This window comes from Melopsittacus undulatus, chromosome 16 (assembly GCF_012275295.1).
Source record: "Melopsittacus undulatus isolate bMelUnd1 chromosome 16, bMelUnd1.mat.Z, whole genome shotgun sequence".
NCBI classification, from domain to species: Eukaryota; Metazoa; Chordata; class Aves; order Psittaciformes; family Psittaculidae; genus Melopsittacus; species Melopsittacus undulatus.
In genome coordinates, this window is record NC_047542.1 from 2072866 (window position 1) to 2091039 (window position 18174).

The following is an 18174-nucleotide window of genomic DNA, read 5'->3' on the forward strand; positions in this document are numbered from 1 at the left end:
AGGTATTGCTAAATGGGCTGCAGAAGTCCTTGGGTCTTCAGTGCTTTCAGAATGCTGCAGGAACAACTTGTGCTTCACACTGATGGCTGTGAAACCGGCTGCACTGGGCAGGGGCTGCCTTCTCCTGGGGCACACCAGCACCTCCTGGCTTTCTGGCTCTTGAGAAGGAGCCCAACAAGCAGATGAACTCCAAAGCAAGAGTGGATTTTAATCTGCAGTTGTGAAGTGCTGCAGCAGGGTTATTTGGTCAGTCCTAACTTTGCACTTGGCTTCTTTGGATCATAGGACTTTCCAGGAAGAGCCTTTTGGCTTCCCTTCTTTGAAGTAGGGAAGGGTTTTTGGTTTGGTTTTGTGCTGATGTCATTGGACAAGGGTTTTCATGCAGAGAGTAAGCCACGGAGCTGTGCAGTTTATAGATGAGGGCTTCAAATTGAATCTGCTTAAAATAACACTGGTTGTTGTCTGGGAATTAGTCGCTGCCTGTTTCTTTGGACAGCAATGCAAGGACAGGCTCTGGTCCCATGAGGAAGGGGGGTTTGTTCCCGACAGCCCTGTAGCTGCCAGGATTGCTAAACTGCTCCCTCTGAACAAGTGGATCGATTGTTTGCTGACCAAAGATCCTAAGCCTCAGTCAATCAAACCAGTTCCATGTCACTGGTGGGTTTTCAGAGGGCAAACACTGCAGCGTGATGAGCACGTGTTTGTTCCTGCAGCTTTTCTTTGCTACCTGAAAAGGGAGAGGATGATAAGCACAAACTGGGGCTTATTATCCAAATGGGACTGTTTAGAAAAGATATTTTCCTATTTTCTTTGGGTTTTAGCCTCCGCAAGGCACGAGGGAAGGCTGAAAAGCTGCATTTGTTCAGCTGCCAGGCACATCAGCATTGATCCCTCCAGTAAAGGAGGGATCGATGGCTTTAAGCTGTTGCTGTAACACATGGTGTGTGTCGTCCCCTGCCAGCATTTGCACCTTGAGACTTGGTGATGATGGATGAGGTGCCATTCTGTTTCTCATTTCTCACCCTCCCAATTTCCCCTCCATCCTATTCCACCACCTCTAGAAACAGCAGGGATGATGCAGCAGATAATGTGGCAAATGCTGATGTTTTAATCACCAGCTCATTCAGTGTGTGTGGATATTGCAATAGATCCTGGTTGCTTTTGCTGGGGGCTTAGTGGTGCGAAATCAAGGGGAAACCCACCTTGTGGTATTAAGTCCTTCACAGCAATCTCTCTTTGTTGGTTTAGCAATTTGAATGAGATGAGGCAGGATTGTCACTTCCCTGTGTCAACCTTCTGTTAAGCATTGATCCCTCCTTCCCCTTCTCAGCAGGGAGGGAATGATCCATGGAGGGCAGGGTGAAAACAGATTGATGGGCAATTTCAAGGAGCTTCTGGGTGGTGGCATGTTATGTATGAATATGATTGGGGAATACTTAACATGCCTGTTGGATGAGGTTTAAGTATAGTGGGAGAAATTACTCTTGTGTCTTTGAGGATGCTCCTGCTCATTAGCACTTAGGTGTTATGAGAAGTCCTAGAAATCCTTTTTCTTTGTGCTGGTTAACCCTGGGCAGTGCTCTTGCTGTTCTACTGCTAAGAGTACCTGGTATCCAAAATATGTATGATACTCTTGCTTTTAGGACAATAATAAGAATAAAACCAAGTTATTCACATGTTTCATTAACACTTTGTCGTTAAAATACGAGAAACTTTACATAGGGACGGGATTATGGGTCCAGGAAAGCTCCACTGAGCTGCCAGATGCAGTTCCTCAACTTGGGCAGTGCTGTGGCAGCCACAGATGGTAGCTGTGTGCTCACTGGTATACGGCAGTTCTCCTTCCTCCATCCCAGTTCATCTGGGGACGGCTGTCTGAAGTGTTTTGCTTGGAATAACCATCCAGGGAGTTCAGAAGTGAAGCTTTCTTCATTTCAAATGACAAACCAGAGCGTACCATGTGTGTTATGGACTGTGGAGGTGCAGAGTCCTGCTCTGAGCGGGCCCGGGGAGGTTTTTCCCCTGCGTCCCGATAACCAGTTATTCAGAAACATAATAAACGAGTATCTCTGTGAAGTGGTTTGGAAAGAAGCCTGGTTTTGCTTTGGTCTCTTTAATGAAAGTAACTCTTCCTAAGTCTTCTATGTTCTCTCCATCTGTTGAAGAAGGAAGCCTGCTGCATCCCAGTATTTCTGCTCCATAAAGGGCTGCTCGTCCCTGTCTGTCCCCCAGCTCAACAGGGTGGACTCCGGTGCTGCAGGAAAGATGCTGAAATAGGAGCAAAAGGCTTTGCCAGTAAATGACTTAAAAGTGTGCAGCTGGAAAAGGGAGGGGGAAAGGGCTCCAGCAATGCGTGGAGGGAGGAACAAATGCAACACTACAAAGGTCACAGGATACAGAAATGGTGTTTGGATGGAAACTCAACTTGCTATGAATGAAACTGCTCTCTCGTGTTTTCCCCCTGGAGCTGAATGGCTAAAAACGGGATACTCCTTGTTCTGCTTCTTTCTTTTTACCATTTTCTGGCTCTTTGGAGCTTCCATGAGTTGTGCTGTAGAACTGAAAAACCTGGGAGATGAAGGATGGGCAGCACCCACCCATGCTGGGGGAGGCTTAAATACATGAATCTCTGCTGGGTTGATCAGAGCTGTGCCATGGTTAGTTCTTGGTCACTCTGGTACCACTCTATGCCAGTCAAAGCTTTGTGCAAAATGAAAGTGTCGTAGCAAGGAACTTACTACGTGACCAGAGATGTGTGCACTGCTGAGCACGGCTCTTGGATACACTCAGAACTTGGGCTGAGCACCCCTTGGAGCCTGCTCTTGGACCCCTTGAGTGTTGATTTAATTTCCTGTGTGCTGTGAAGTCTTGTTACTGGATGCTGAACTGCCTTTTCTTCCTCCATGTGCTCTTATCCCATCCAGATTGCCTGTATTTTCTCTGAGGTTAGTTTGATCTTTTATCAACCCATATGCTCTTGTTACCTTCCATTGTATGATTAATTTCTGCCTGTAATGATAAAATGCTTCACCCAGAAGTGTAAGAGAAATCCTTTTATTTAGCCTGGTTGCTTAATGCCAAACACATTCCTACTCATTGTCTTCATACTTATCTTTACTTAGGCTTTAAATCAAATCATTTCCCCCATGCCCATGAGAATGTGCTTGTCAGATGCCAGTTGTAAAGGACTCCTTCCACCCATTAATTTCCACCTTTCTTCTTAGAAATCTTGGCTACAAATGCCCCCCAGTGCCCCCAGAGGTTCAGGATAGTAGTTTTATTTCAGATTTAAAACAAAGGAACCAGTTCTGGCACTGTTCTCTCTGGAAAATCTCTATAGGTACAGTCCTATGGCCTTAAAGCAATGACAGCCATTGCCAGCAAATGAGAGGGTGTTTTCTTCTGGATTTTCCTTTTATTTTGTCCTGAAACATAAAGTTTTGTAGCTCACATAAAGTCATAGAATAGTTAGGGTTGGGAAGGACATTGAGGTCATCCGTCTAGTTCCATGGGCAGGGATGCCTCATGTTAGACCATGCTGCCCAAGGCTCTGTCTAACCTTGAGCTGTGCCTTGAGCACTTGGTCATTCCTGCTGTGCTTCATCAGTCTGTTACTGATGAGTTTCTAACTGAAAGGAGCACCCAGGCAGGAGATGGCCCAGTCCTGCAGTCTTGGAGGAGAGAAGGCTCCATCAGGGTTCTGGGAAGGAGCTTGGGATTCCCAGACCAACGTGTATGGAGCAGATGAGATGCCTGTTGTCTCTCTGCTGCTGGAGGTGCCTCCAGAAAGCAGCATCTGTAACTTGTACAGTCCCATAATAAACACTTACTGGAAGCTGAGGGAGCAGCTATAATTTTCTCCCTGCTCTGTTGCCTTTTCCAGCATCATTTCAGTGGTTTTATGATTGGGCTTCATGCAAATAGTTCTCATTCATCCCCACCCTCTACCAAAGCCAGAGCAGCACAACCAGCTGCTATGGTTGGGATGAAAGTGCTGCTAATTTGCTGTTACCTTGAGCTGAAGGATTCTGGCCCTGGTGAAAGGTTTGATGTTGTCTGTGTTATTTCTGTGTTGACTATGTATTAGTTCTTAAAGATCAATGCCTCTCCTTTGAAGGAGGTTGCTTTGAGATCTTACACAGAGAGGTGCATGCAGAGGGTGATGGCTGCATGTATCTGTAGGAAGGAGTAAGTTGCTTTGTATGGGTAGGTTTGGGGCTGTTGTGGAAAGGTTACGCTGTGTTTACAGAGCTGCTTTGAGTCTTTGACAGCAATAAGAAGAATAAATACAAGTCTCTGCATTAAGGGCTCGGGATGTACAAGGAAAAAGGGTTCCTTTTCCTTCCCCACCTCCTTTTTGCTCTCTGCTTCTAGTCATGTGCCTCTCAAAGCTTATTTTGTTCACAAACCAGAGATGCTCCTGAAGTCTTGCTGCTCGTGCTTCTAGCTTAGGGCAGTAATATTGAAACCTGTTGACCATTAACTTCCCAGAGCACAGGTGTGCTCAGTTCTTTTACAGAGTGGTTTTTATCACACATGTGCGACGTTCTTTTAGATTTAGATGAGGTATTAGGAAGGAATTCTTTACTGAGGGTGCTGAGGCGCTGGCACAGGGTGCCCAGAGAAGCTGTGGCTGCCCCATCCCTGGCAGTGCTCAAGGGCAGGTTGAATGGGGCTTGAAGCAACCTGGTCCAGTGGAAGGTGCCTTCTGCCTAAGAGCTCATCTCAGTCTCCCCTCTGGCAGGTTAAAGCCATTCTCCCTTGTCCTTACAAACCTTGTCCTGTAAAAACCAATTCAAATGGCTTGGTCAAAACCATTTCCGTGAATGAATCCAAGTTTGCACAGTGCAGATTTGGATTCTTGGGTAGCTGAAACGTGTCCCTGCATTTGACTTTCTCCCTCCCTGACTTCTGCCACTGGGAAATGCTTTGGGTAGTAAGTAGGAAATCAACACTCCCCTGAAGCTTCCGAGCACAAACAAGCAGGTTTGCTATTTTAAGTGCCAGTTTTTTATGATGCTTCCAAAGTTCTTTTTGCTCCACTGGGATTGAGGCTTGAATGAATGTTTTCTTTACGATGTATTTTTAGGAGTTAAAGGCTTATGTGAACCTCAGCGCTGGCAGAGATACTCGGTTGCCAGCCCTACATGTCAAATATAGACTTTAAAGGTTTCAAGTCTTGGAGCTTCCCAGGAGAGAGGCTGGTTGAGAACATTCAAAGGGATGCTCTTTGCATTGCCTCTTGTGCTCGGGTTTTGGTGATGCCTTCCTACGTCTGTGAGAAATGGTTTGTGCTGGAGCAAACGTGCCCTGTTCCGAAGGTCAGGAAAGGACACTTGTCAGGGATGATTCCCTGGCCTCTTCTTGTGTCTAAAGTGCTCTGGTTCTTTCGAGGGGACTCACTTAGTCCCAGGGAATGTCTGCTTTGGGTTTGTGGGGAAGAGTGGCTGTGCCAGAGCAAACAAGAGCGGAGACCTCCTCCTTGGTTTTAGTGCATGGTGCTGGGAACTGCCCCTTGTTTCTGACCCAGTTCTTTCCTGCAGCAAGAGAAGGGTCAGGAGGCTGCTGCGAGCTCCTGTCAGGATGTGTTCAGGAAGCTTTCTCCATGCTCCCAAATGCTGGGAAGCCCCACAGAGGTGTTTGTGCTGGTTTATTTTATCCTCTTGTCAGATGGGACTAGAATAGGCAGAAAGAGACCAAGCAATTGGATGCTTTTGAGGAAAGGAGAATGTGTCAGGAGTGAAGGAAAATCCACTTTGCCTCCTTGGTAATGAAGGTGGGTTTGAACTAGAGCAGTGCCTGGTCCTTGGGCATTTCACGTTGTGCTGGAGCTTGGTTTGAGGTTGGACTCTTCACGCTAATGTGTTTCACAGCGGATGTTCTCCATGTGGCAGTGGCTATGTCTGTTATTAGTGATGGCAAACTGGTTAATAATGTGGTTACTCTGAATAAACAGTGCAGACTGTGTGTCCTTCCGTGCCTAAGTTAATATTTTCATACACCTACTATTAATGTCCTATTAACTTTAGTTCTTCTGCTCAGCACTTCTATACATCGGTTCTGGACCCATCCACTTGCGCCTTCAGAGAGTTTTAACAGCAAACAGTGGCTCGTCCCTAGGAAGGCTGGAAAATGCCATGGAATGCTGCAGACTCATGGCCTGAAGTCATCTTTTATCAAGCCAAGCAGCGTCCTAATGGCCTTATTGCTGTCATTCTGATTTGGATAAAGGTCAGCTTCAGTTGTCTCCTGTTGGCAAGGTTTTAAATGGAGTGAGAAGGGCAGTGAGCACAGGAGGTGGAGAGGAGCTGGGTGTCTGTGAGTCCACTTCTGGGGATGTTTTTTCCTTTGCTTGCTAAAAGTGTCCTTAATTATGTTTTTCTCCAAGATTCTGTCCATATGCAGCAAGCTGCAAATGGGGAGTAAGTCAGATGTAGCTTAATGCGGGAGAAGTCAGTGTGGGTGACTCAACCTTCATCTTCTTCCTTCATCCAATTCCTTCCCTGTTTGCAGCAATTGAAATGTTACCAACTGTTCGCACTGCCGCAGTGACTCCTGTCTCCAGGAGGGATCATCGCAGCCTGCCGGGGGTGGTGGGCTCCGGCTCCGCCTGGCAGCTCCGGATGGGGAGTGGGAGGATGAATCACTGCTCCTCTGGACCCAGCCTGGGGCTGGGAGGAGCCTTGGGCTCTGTGGCTGCAGAGAGAAGAGATTCTGCCTTGTGTTTTCATGGGGGTCAAAGCCCCTGTGTCCAACCTGGCCTTGAGCACTGCCAGGGATGAGGCAGCCACAGCTTCTCTGGGCACCCTCCCAGGGAACAGCTTCTGCCTAAGAGCTCAGCTCAGTCTCCCCTCTCTTGGGCAGGTTCAAGCCATTCCCCTTGGCCTGTCCCTACAGGCCCTTGTCCCAAGCCCCTCTCCAGGTTTCCTGCAGCCCCTTTAGGCACTGGAGCTGCTCTCAGGTCTCCCCTTCAGGAGCCTTCTCTTGTCCAGTCTGCCCCAGCCCAGCTCTCTCAGCCTGGCTCCAGAGCAGAGCTGCTCCAGCCCTCGCAGCATCTCCAAGGCCTCCTCTGGACTTGCTCCAACAGCTCCAGGTCCTTCATATGTTGGGACATCCTCCTTGTGTTATTTCCTCTAGCACTGTTCTAGACACAAGATGCACTCTGCACTGCTCAATGGGTGAGCAATGGTTTTAGAACCCAGTAATCTCCAAAGACTGCGCTAGCTCTGACTTCCCAGACAGGGCTGACATTCAAAGAGAAACTTGCTTGCCTTATACTTTAAATAGCCCTGAGATGGGGAGGTGGAGTGTGCGAGCACACAATGCGGCCAGCAGCGGGCTGTGGGGGCTCTCAGGGCTATTCTTAGATGACAATAGCCGGAATGAAAAGCCATAGTCACTGCCTCGTGCCTGGGCCATTGTGTGCGGGTGATGTTTTGAATTCGGAGGTCTTTCAGGATCTCCTTCTCTTATGTTCCTCATCGGAGACCTCTTGCTATTTTCTTTTACTGGGGATGGTGGAGGTTGTGAAGGGAAATGGCTGCAAAGTGACTGCTTGAAAGCAGAGTTGAGCGTTCTGCTTTGTGTAGGTTTAAGACTCCAACAGGCTGTGCGCGTTCTCCCCATTGAGTGCTTGAAGGTGCCAGGTTTTGCACAGATGAGTCAAGTGGAAGATGAAAATCTGCCTGTTTCCATGGCTTTTGGTGATGATTCTGTTTGCAAAAGGAGGTTCAGGCATGCGGGAGGAAGGGGATGATCCGTGTATGGAATACACTGAAACCTGGGAGTCAGAGGGAAGCTGCTGTAGCTGAGTGGAGCTCAGCTCAACCCTGGCTGATGTCAGGAATGAACAGGGTTTCTCAGCATTTTGCTGACCCAATCCATCACTGCTTAGGGGTAACAAAGCCTTATATGTTTGTAGTGCAGAACAAAACCTTTGAAGCCCTGGACACACAACTGTATCCGATTTTTCCCAATATGCTGTATTGAAGTGCCCTTTTCAAGTTTGGTTTCCTGGTGCCTTTTCCCCTTTATCTCCTCAAGCTTTAGAGGAGAAGGAGCAGCAGCTCCACAAATCCAGTATGATTCTGGCATTAGGAGGAAGCCCTAGAAGACAAATCTGCCAGTTTCACAGTGAAATAAAGGCATTTTTCATGTGTGATGCTGCAGAGTTGAAGCTCCCCTAGTGCAAGCCCTCCAGGCTCTGTCCCTCAGCACTGAATATACTCTTTTGATTTGAATATAACTTTCAGAGCTTTACCTGACTTGTTTCCAGAGGGAAATCTTGCTCTGGTTTTCCATCAGTGCCGTGTCCAGGTTTGGCCTCAGTTTTGTCGGGTTGGTGATAACTGATCTTTGACTTTCAGAAGCACTAAGTTGAGCAGCAAAGAATAATGGGCAAGTATCTGCTTTTGGCAATGTGAAGGTGTCAGAGAAGGAACTGGTTTGTCATAAGGCCTTGACGCAGTGTTTGAGAAGAGGGAACCGAAACGTCTTGAGGAAAGAATTTTCTGTTCGTTGGGAGTCTCTTGTGAAACCAAGGAAAGAACATGCTAATCTTAAACTGCAGCTTTAGATAGCTGTGGATGCTGCAGCAAGGGGTGGCACATAGGGTGAAGTGTGCGGTCAGTGGGAGAATGTACTCATCAGGCAGACTTTCACTAACACTTTGCCTTGAGGCTCTCCTCTTGCAGGGGAGTCATCTAAAACCCTCCCTACAGAGTACAGGGGGAGAAGCAGTTTCTCTGACTACTTCGTTTTCTACTGCATGTGTGCTTCTGTTCCCAGCAGGGGAAGCGGCTGCTGTCACCAGCCACATTGACTTCTTCCTCTGCAGGCTCTTCAGTTCGAGGAAGGTGACCTGCACTGCTGGTGCAAGCTCCAGATGGAGCTGTTTGTTCCAGTGGCATCCTTCTGGACATCACCTATGAGGATGTACAGGGATGCCTCTGAGTGTCACAGTGGCTAAAAAATGAAGTTCTTGGGGTTGGGCGGAGGTGGAAAGCCACAATGTCTCAGGCTGTCTTCAGTTTGATTGGCTTGACTTCCTTCCCATGCAGTGGGTTCTTATCTCTGCTTTAGAAGGAGATTCAAAGCTGGACATCCTGTTCTTGAGGAGGGTTTGCACTTCTGGCTTGCAGTGGAGGTTACTTGTAAGTCAGAGTGCTGCACCGACTCATGCCTTATGCTTATCTCATTAGTGTGATGGTATTCCCTGTCCGACTCAGAGTAGGCTTCCAGCCATGCTATGGGAGAGCCAAATGGAACGTCAGCAGCTGTGCTGCACACAGACCTGTTCAGTGCAGGGGGGGGGTTCTTACAGGGGTTTTGTGTCTGCCCTGTCTGCAGACACAAAAGGAGGAATGAGGGAGAAGGCAGGGTTGGGGTGGGAGTCTCAGTATGGACAGGGGAAAGGGTTTGTCCTGCACTGGAAGGGCTGTTGTGTTGGTACATGCAGCACTTTACTTTGTGTTCTTTGCAGTGATGCTGCAATGTCATTGCATTTCTTAATATCAAAGGAACCTGGGCTTCTTAAAATAACAAAATACTTAAGGCTGAGCATCTACTTTGTTTCTCACAAGCTTTATTTGCTGGAATTGCACTGGTGTGTGTAATTCAGGACTGTAATGTTTGTTGACTGACTCCTTGCTCTTGCTGAAGAGCATCCTCACTTGCTATGTGATCCCTTGGCTTCAGGAAAATAAGCTAATTGCATCCAAGGTTCTTAAAGCATCATTTTACCTCTTTTTAATCACCGCATCCTCTGCAGATGTTGGAGTGTCATAAAAATGAAATGTGGAAGCAGATGTGCAGTGGTCACGGCTTGCTCCAGATCTGAGGCAGTGAATGAAGCTGTCAGGGGGAGCAGCGGGAAGTTCAGCTGACTTTATCTGCATGGCCTTTGGCAAGTGACGTGTGGGCTCCTTAATGGGAAGGGCAAATGTGAACTCTGGTCAGTGGTTTGTGTGGAGCAGTGCATCTGCTTTAGCAGATCAAGGATAGGAGCTCTCAAGGGTAGAAATGCTTCTACATGGCGGTGACTTGGGCAGGAGGCAAACAGTGAGCTGATCGGTTGGTGTCTCTTGGACTGTGGGCTCCCTGTAACCCCAGAGCATCACCTGCTCTGGGGTTTGATGTCTGAGAACGTTGATATAGAGGAAGAGAAGTCATAAGCTGATCCCAAAAGGATTCCGGTTTCCTGCCCGCTGTCTGCTTTCAAAGGTTTTCTGGCTGTCTCCAGCACGTTCAACAGCTCATTCTCTGTAATCCTGTCTGCCTCTTCGCTTCAAGATGTTGGGGTTTTAAAGCTCTTGTCTGAATGCTTTGTGCAGATGGGCTCGGGGTGAGTCAGGCTGTAAGGTGCAGTGTCTTGCTTTCACAGGGTTACTGCTTCTGTACAGATAGCTGATGGCTTTATAGCAGGAGAGGAGCAGAACTCTCATGTTAATGGGAAATTGTCATTCACCCTCTTGAAAATAGGAGCAGAGCATCTGAGGCTTTCACTGCTGGTTTCCCACTGTAAGTTATCCTGATGTTCATGCAAAGTGTTGGATTGTAAAGGGGGGTAACAAACCTGTCTGGCCTGGAATGCCAATAGTGGTCAATCACTACCAGAACTTAAAGTGTCAGTCACAGCTTCAAGGTGTTAATGATTTATAGATGTCATGAGCAACAAAAGAACATGAAATGTAGTGGTAATTCATAGTTCAAGGGTGTCAATAGCTGGATTTCATAAGTTATCCGAGGTCTTGTCAGCATTTAAATCCTAAGTTGTATTGAAAGTTACATGTGTAACTTTATCAATGGAGATTTTACTATGCAATTGATTTTCTTGCTGCAGCTTAAGAAGTGTTAGTCACAGCCCTTCCCATAGGCTTTTGTTTCCTCACATAGGCTTTGTTGTATGTGTATCTTTAAAAAAGCAGAACAAAACACCCAAACCAAACCAAACCCTCCACCATCTTTAGCATTTTAAATAAGCCCCTAGGATGTTCCTGCACTCTTACATCTCTGCCTCCACTGGCATTGAAAGGACATTTCCTTTCTCTCCTTCAAAGTGCTTTTTTGAGCAGGAGGATGGAGAGACCTGACCCTTCATTCACACTGAAACTGAGAATGAGCAGCCCATGACAGAGTTGGCACTCGGAAGCCTCTTTGCTATGTCTACTATGTCTCTGCTGGGCTGCTTGGTCGGTTGGTTGCTGTGGGTGTGTTGTTTTAAGGCCCTGGTCAATGAACCAACACAAACATTCCTGGTTGGAAGGCTGGCGGAGGAGCCAGAGCTCAGCTCCTGCTTCCATGTTGCCTTTGGCTGGTGCGAGGGCTCCTTTTGGCCTATGGCAGCAGCTTCAAACAGGGAGGGAGAAGAACTCCCACCCCATACTGGAGTGGTACCAGTGAATGGGTTCCGTGTGCTTTGGTTTCCTCCTGCCAAACGGCTTTAATAAATCTGCATTGAAGTGGTTTATTTCTGGTGGTGTTTTCTAAGGACTGAGCAGTTTCTGTTTCAGGGAGTTGCATGAAGCAAATGAGGAATGAAGTGAGTGGATGCTCAGGGTTTGGGGAGGGCTTGAGCTGGGGGGGGCATGGCAGGGGTCATGCAGGCTGCATGGAAACACAAGAGTTTTCTGACCTCCCTATTGTTTTAGGGGTCCAAACACAACCTATGCTGTTAACCAGGGAAGTTCAGGTTGGATGTCAGGCAGAAGCTGTTCCCTGGGAGGGTGCTGAGGTACAGGGTGCCCAGAGAAGCTGTGGCTGCCCCATCCCTGGCAGTGCTCAAGGCCAGGTTGGACACAGGGGCTTGGAGCAGCTGCTCCAGTGGAAGGGGTTGGAGCTGGAGGAGCTTTAAGGTCCCTTCAACCCAAACCAGGCTGGGATCGTGTGACTGTTCTGTGCAGACTGTGCCCACCTCCGTGCCCCAGCTGGGGTTTGGAGGCAGGTCTCTGGGCCTGCAGCCATTCTTAGGCTCTTCCAGTTCTCTGGCTATCAGATACAGCAGAAGCTAAAATCCACCTGACGTGATGTGTAAAGCTCCTGGTAGGCTCTTACGTGCATCAAAGACCATAGAGTGGTTGGGGTTGGAAGGATGCTGAAGCCTCCCTGACTCCCTGTCCTCATCCTTGAATGAATCAAATCCTGCAAAGCTTGAAGGTCTGTGCACTTGATTGAGGCATTTCTCACAAGTGTGTTCTCTCTGGTTTTGCCCAGTCTTTCCAGTGCTCCTTTAGAGCAGGATGGTTTCCTTCCCTCTGTCCCTGCTTCCGGCTCTTTGATAGAAAGGGCTCCTTTTGACTTCTCAGAAGTGGAAGGAAATGACACTGGAAACACTCTGCTCTTTAGTGAGCATGTCCTTGATGTCTGTGCTACAGGATGCTTCCATTCAGGGATTGCTTTGATTCCGTTATCTAATTGGTACTGGGAATCCTGATTAGTCCCTGGGTTTGTGTCTCAGACTCTGGCTTCAGCTCATTTAAAGTTGTGTGTGTGTATATATCTATATCTATACATATATATCTCTATATATAAAAGGTTTGTTTTTTTTCTTCTTTTACCTCTTAGTCCTATTTCTGTGTGATAATTGTAAAGAATGACTTCAATCTGTACATTGGGTTGCATCGTCGCTTCCTTGGAAAAACCCTTTTTTGGGAAGTTGGTGTTTTTCCCAATGGAGATTGAGGGGGGAAACATAGAGGAAACATTTTCAGATCAGGGTTTGAATTTGGTTTTCATTGCAGAAGTTGCCACTGTGCCAGACCTGGCTAGAACCTTAGATACCTTCCAGTGTATGGACTGGGAGTAATGCATTGTGAGAGCTGGAGCAATAGGGATGGTTTCTGAGTGATCCAGTGTGTGTGCAGGTGTGTGCAAAAAGGAGGACCCCAGTTTCAGTGTCAGATCTGTGACAAAGGCACATGACAAATGAGCATCTCCTTGTTCCTGCTCCGGCCTAAGCCTCGCTGATTAATGGGTGTTGCTGTAGCCGACAATGAACTGATAGAAAACCGATGATTCACATAACTCGAGCTCTGCAGGCTCTGTCAAAGACTCATTTCCCTCTTTACAAGAGGTGCTATAGAGTAAAATACAAGCTCCTTTCAAGACAGCAGCCCTCCACTTAGAAAGCTGAATATTTATAACTCCAAAGGAATGCCTTCTGCTTCCTAGGATTGTATAGGAAAAGCCTGCTTGAGATATCTGTGCTTTCAGTGAGTATTCCTGGAGTAAACTACTTATGAATGTGAACAAAAACTGAGCCAGAGAGCACCAGGGACTTTGGAAAGAGATTTTCTGCCTGGTTTTTGTGTGTGTGGTTTTAAATGAGGTTTATACCTGCTGTTCCTGAGGTGCACTCTGTGTGAATGGCAAACAATGCTCCAATTTGATTTCATGTCTAAACAGATAAGCCTGATTTCTCAGGAGCTCTCATGCCAGTTTAAGGAGGCATTACTTTGATTGCATGGAATGGTTTGGCTTTAATGGCAGGTCTTAGTTATGACAATGGGGAAAATAAGAGGCTGCTCCAGTGGAAACCGGCTCTGTCATCTGTGTCCACGGGTACCCCAGGCAAATAACTTGGACCTTTTTGATCTTATTGAAGTCACCTCTGAAATGTCTGCAGTGATGCTGCTTATTCACCTCTCCTGGAATGTCTCTGCTTAATGAATAGCTCTCCAGAGCTCCCAGAAACACGCAGGGCAGTGGCTGTGGGACTGACAGGGAGGCTGTGACGATGGCATCGGGCTGCTCAGATATATTTGACTCAGCCCCTTGCCTTCCTGGGACAGTTGTCGTCCTTCTCGATGGACTGAGAGCCTTCCCTGGCGTTCAGGGCAAGGGGAGCCGGGCTGTGAGGAGCAGGGCTGCAGCATCCTTCATGGTGCACTTGTACAAGGCTGCAGGCTGCTGGCCTGCAGGCAGCTCGGGCGCTCGCTGGGTCATTCGGGACCGACCAGGTGGGTCTGTGGGGTGTTACCCAGGAGCACATCCAGCCTTGGAGCATCCGGGATGCAGGAGGTGGGAGGCTTGGGTGGGTGGGTGCCTCTGGATTGCAGCAGCTCCCAGGTGGGGTTTGTCTGAATGACACCAAGGACCAGGAGGGGAATGTGCTGATGACGCCAGGGACTCACTTCAGGATCCCTTGGAACAGTGGTGCTAAAGAGTTACCTTTCACTGTTAAAGTGATTTTAAATTGAAGCTTCTTCCCATTCCCTTTGTTGGATCTTTAAGAAATCGTCCAGGTAAATGGGTGTTGGTTCTGCAGGATGTTGGCTTAAAGCAAAGGTGAAAAGCCTTGATACACTGAAAATCCAGTCCCATATTTCTCTGTCTTTCCCTGGCTGCCTGAGACAGCAGTGGAATTAGGCAGTCCTACTGGGAGGGATTCTGCAATTGAGTTTACTGTGCTGAAGAAGTGTTTCCATGTCCCTATCTGTTCCTCTTCATTTATTTCTTGATCATTTATGCATATTAATGTGTTAGTTACCAAAGAGGAGAGGGAGGAGGAGAAATCCTGAGGTGAAATTAAATCAGACACCAACATTAGTCATTCTGGTTGTGTCCCTAAATAGATGACATAATTCACCGAAGGGTTTTCCTTTTCATTGAAGAGATTAAAACCTGTAAGTCCTAAATTGCCACTTCTGTTGTAGCAATTTCATTGATTTGGAACATGCACTTGATGTTATTTGGCATGAAATACTTGTGTCTGAGAGCGAAACTATCAGCTCTGATTGGGAAGAAGTAATAATTCATACTAATACTGCTGCTGGCTTCTTGCATCCCAGTATCTTTCAGCCGTTCCCAACTTTATTAACCTTTGGAGCACCCTTGACAGATGGAGAGATGGAAAATCATAATGCCAAATGAACGGAGTCTTTGCAGTAGTTCCAAAGGGGGGTGGGAATTGGGGCTGGGTAGTTTGGCCCATCCCTGGGCTGTTTTCCTGAGGAAACAATAAGCAGGAGGGAGGATTTAATGGATTTGATGTGCCTGTGTGCATCTGGATGCTGCTCTCTCACCTATAGATGCTTCTGCCTGTGGTAGTGCAGTGCTGTGTAGTGTACACTGAGTGTAGTTTGGGATTCCTGGAGTGAATTGAGGCAGTGAGAACGTCTGGCAAATGCCAGAAATAATGCTCACATTACAGGTTTCTGATGAATACTTCAATTCAGCCCAGGACTGCTCCACCATTAAAGAAAGCCTTCACACTAGTTGACATAATGCAGCTGAGGCACTTGGAGAAAATGGTTTGGAAGGCAAAAGGAGCAGTTGTTTCACTTCTGTTTTAATCCCCAGCAGTCAGGGAAACCTGAGTGTTTAGGCAGAGGACATATGTAAAGGTCTTTCTCCTGATCAGAATGATTCTGAATTAAACTACTTGTAAGTCTGGGGCTGCAGATGCTAGAATAGGAAATGTCTCTTTTACCTTCTAGTGTCAGGTAGCTAATAGCTGATGGTGCATCGTCAGAGGTAACCAGCCCCCTTTGTCTTTGGTTGCATCTGAACTAAACCCAAAGGCAAAGCTGATAATTCTACATTTTACAGTCCACTTTTCTAATCCATTTGTGTCTTTTTGGAGTGTTTCATGGAACACATAAGAGAAGGATTAGCATGTTACAGAATGATGCAATGAGGATGATCTACATCTGCTTCAGGGTGATTTCAGAGTATAGTTCTAGATGCTTTTCTTCATTTCTTCTGGCTTCCTTCATTAAGGGATGGTTTCCAAACTGGTTGCTGTGGAGCACGCTCATGATGGCATCGAGAAGGGAATCAAGCTGGAGGACCCTGCAGAGATATCCACAGCCCCATCCCACACAGGGCCAGGAGCTGGTGCAGGAGCCCAGCCACGTCTCCGCTTCTCTTTATTGTCATGGACCGGTTCTGCTGTCTCTTCCTGCTGCATTTTCATCCTAGAACAAACAAGTTTCTGGTGAGAGCAAGTGCCAACCTCTCCCTTTACAGAGGCACTTCCTTTGTGCCCGGTGGAACACGGCAGTGCAGCATTCTTCATTCAAATCTCCTGTGTTGAAACGAAGAGCCCTGGCTCCTGCATCCCCTCCCTCGCTCCACACCCAGGCAGCTCCTTGCTTCCGAATGAATTAACGTGGTTTCTGAAGGGTGTTCCTGTGCATTTCCCACACTTTAGGGTCAGTCTCATGAATTCACACTCTGTGATGCTGCATGGGGAAGGCCAGGATTGAGCACTGCCCACGAGCCTTGCCCAGATGTGGTATTTCATTCCTTCACAACTTTCCCGTGGTTTTTGAAACCATGGAATTGTAGAATGGTTGTGGCTGGAAGGGACCTTAAAGATCAGCTTTAATTTAAGATGGTAAATAGTGGTGTCAGTAGTGTGTTGGAAATGGAGGGTGGTTGGAGAGGAGGAGTTAAACAACTTCCTTGGTATATAAGTGTCTTGTGCAATACCCGGTGGAAATCCCCATTCCTGTCCTCTCTCCTGAAAAGGATCCAGAAACTGAGATGTCAGTGATAGCCAGCCTTGGTTTCATAAGAAATCAGGAGTAGTTTGGTTGGAAATGTGGCTGGCTATTGCTTAGCTTTATTCCTTACTGAATCATAGAATCCCAGCCTGGTTTGTGTTGGAAGGGACCTTAAAGCTCCTCCAGCTCCAACCCCTGCCATGGGCAGGGACCCCTTCCACTGGAGCAGCTGCTCCAAGCCCCTGTATCCAACCTGGCCTTGAGCACTGCCAGGGATGGGGCAGCCACAGCTTCTCTGGGCACCCTGTGCCTCAGCACCCTCCCAGGGGTTTTATCAGGGGCTTTATGCACACTGTGAGTTCCAGAGATGGGGACCTGGCTCTTGTGGGCAGGAGGAGTTACCATGCTCTGGTGTTGGAGATAGGGCAGGGAAGGCATTGGGCATCTGCAGTGCAGCAGAAGGCATCGGCTGCCGCGCTGCTTCCAATGGCACACCTCCTGTGCCTGGAAAAGCTGGTACACCCAAGTAATCAGTGATGCAAATATCCTGTGATGCAGGTATGAAAATCAAAGCTGAGTGTCCTCAGCACCTCACTGAGATGGAGACCAGCCTTGATTTGGCTTTCCAGCATGTGTCTCACTGATGCAAAACTTTACACATTCATCTTGTGCCTCAAACCATTCTCAGGCTGTATTTGAATGGCAGCTCCTAATGCCTACAGTCCTGTTTGGATATTTATAACAAGGGATCCTTGTCCATGTGCATTCCCCAATGCTACTGTTGGGTAAGGAATATCCTGGTTTTTAAAGGAAAATGTCCCTTTTTGAGGACATGTGGTGTCTGACAGGATTAAGAACCGGAATCACCCTCCTGGCTCTGGTCTTTAACAAAAGAGTCTGTTTCCTTCTCTTCTACCATTTTCACTTCCAAGCCTGGTTTGTAGATGAGCAGGGAGATTTGTAAGGCTGTGATGATGAGCAGTGTGGTCTGTGCAGTGAAATCCTTGCTGTTACTGCATAAAGGCTTTTCTAAGTCACTAAAGCTCCCAGCCAGGGCTGCGGTTGTTGGGCTGTTGTCAGAGCCCTGTTTGCAGTCATGTACCTAAAATACATTGGGGCTGTTTCATCCGACTACAAAGTCTTTCACTTTTGGAGCACAGGCTTTCTTATGTATCATGATAGGAGAATTCTTAGCAGTATGTGGGGAATATGTCAAAATGTGTAATGCAAAACACTGTCTGAAACTGAATTCTCTATGAAATGGTTCTAAGTTCTACTCAGAGCTGTAGTGTTGGCTCTTTTCCAGTTCTGGAGCCTGAATGGAGTGTTAATGTCAACCTAAACTGTAATCTTAACCTCCGCTTCCACAGGCTTTGCAAAGGGAGGCATGGGATGCCCGTACCACTGTTGTCTCCAATGTTCAGCATCCGAGTATGTGGCAGCTTTCAGGAGACAGGGATTTAAGGCACAAGATCTAAACCACGATCATTCAGCCATTCTATGATTAAAATTGCTGCTCCAGTCTTCTCTATGAGGTGGAGGCTTTGTTCATTTGTTCTGCTTTGTCTTTCATACGCTGCTGAGTAGCCTGAAAGATAAGGTTGTATTAGAGCTGTGCACACAATTTACTGCTTGGCATCTTCCAATCCTCCTGTGTCATTGCAGCCCGTGTGTCAGGCAGGGGTCCTGAGACGTCAGGATGATGTGCTGAGGTTTGAATCTGCTGCTT

The 18174-nt window shown here is 47.4% G+C and overlaps 1 protein-coding gene across 10 annotated transcripts in view; it reads left to right on the plus strand.

Annotated features, from left to right (window-relative positions):
- Positions 1 to 18174, plus strand: part of SRGAP2 (SLIT-ROBO Rho GTPase activating protein 2) — a 91027-nt gene that overhangs the window by 7690 nt on the left and 65163 nt on the right. For 6 of the 10 annotated variants that reach the window (XM_031043869.2, XM_031043870.2, XM_031043875.2 and 3 more), the window contains exon 1: positions 13785 to 13955. The exons of the other annotated variants lie outside the window; for them this stretch is intronic. In XM_031043869.2, coding sequence (XP_030899729.1) covers positions 13877 to 13955 — 79 coding nt within the window. In that variant the 5' untranslated portion in view covers positions 13785 to 13876. Of the gene's footprint in view, positions 1 to 13784; positions 13956 to 18174 lie in introns of those variants that run through there. 10 annotated transcript variants of the gene reach the window in all.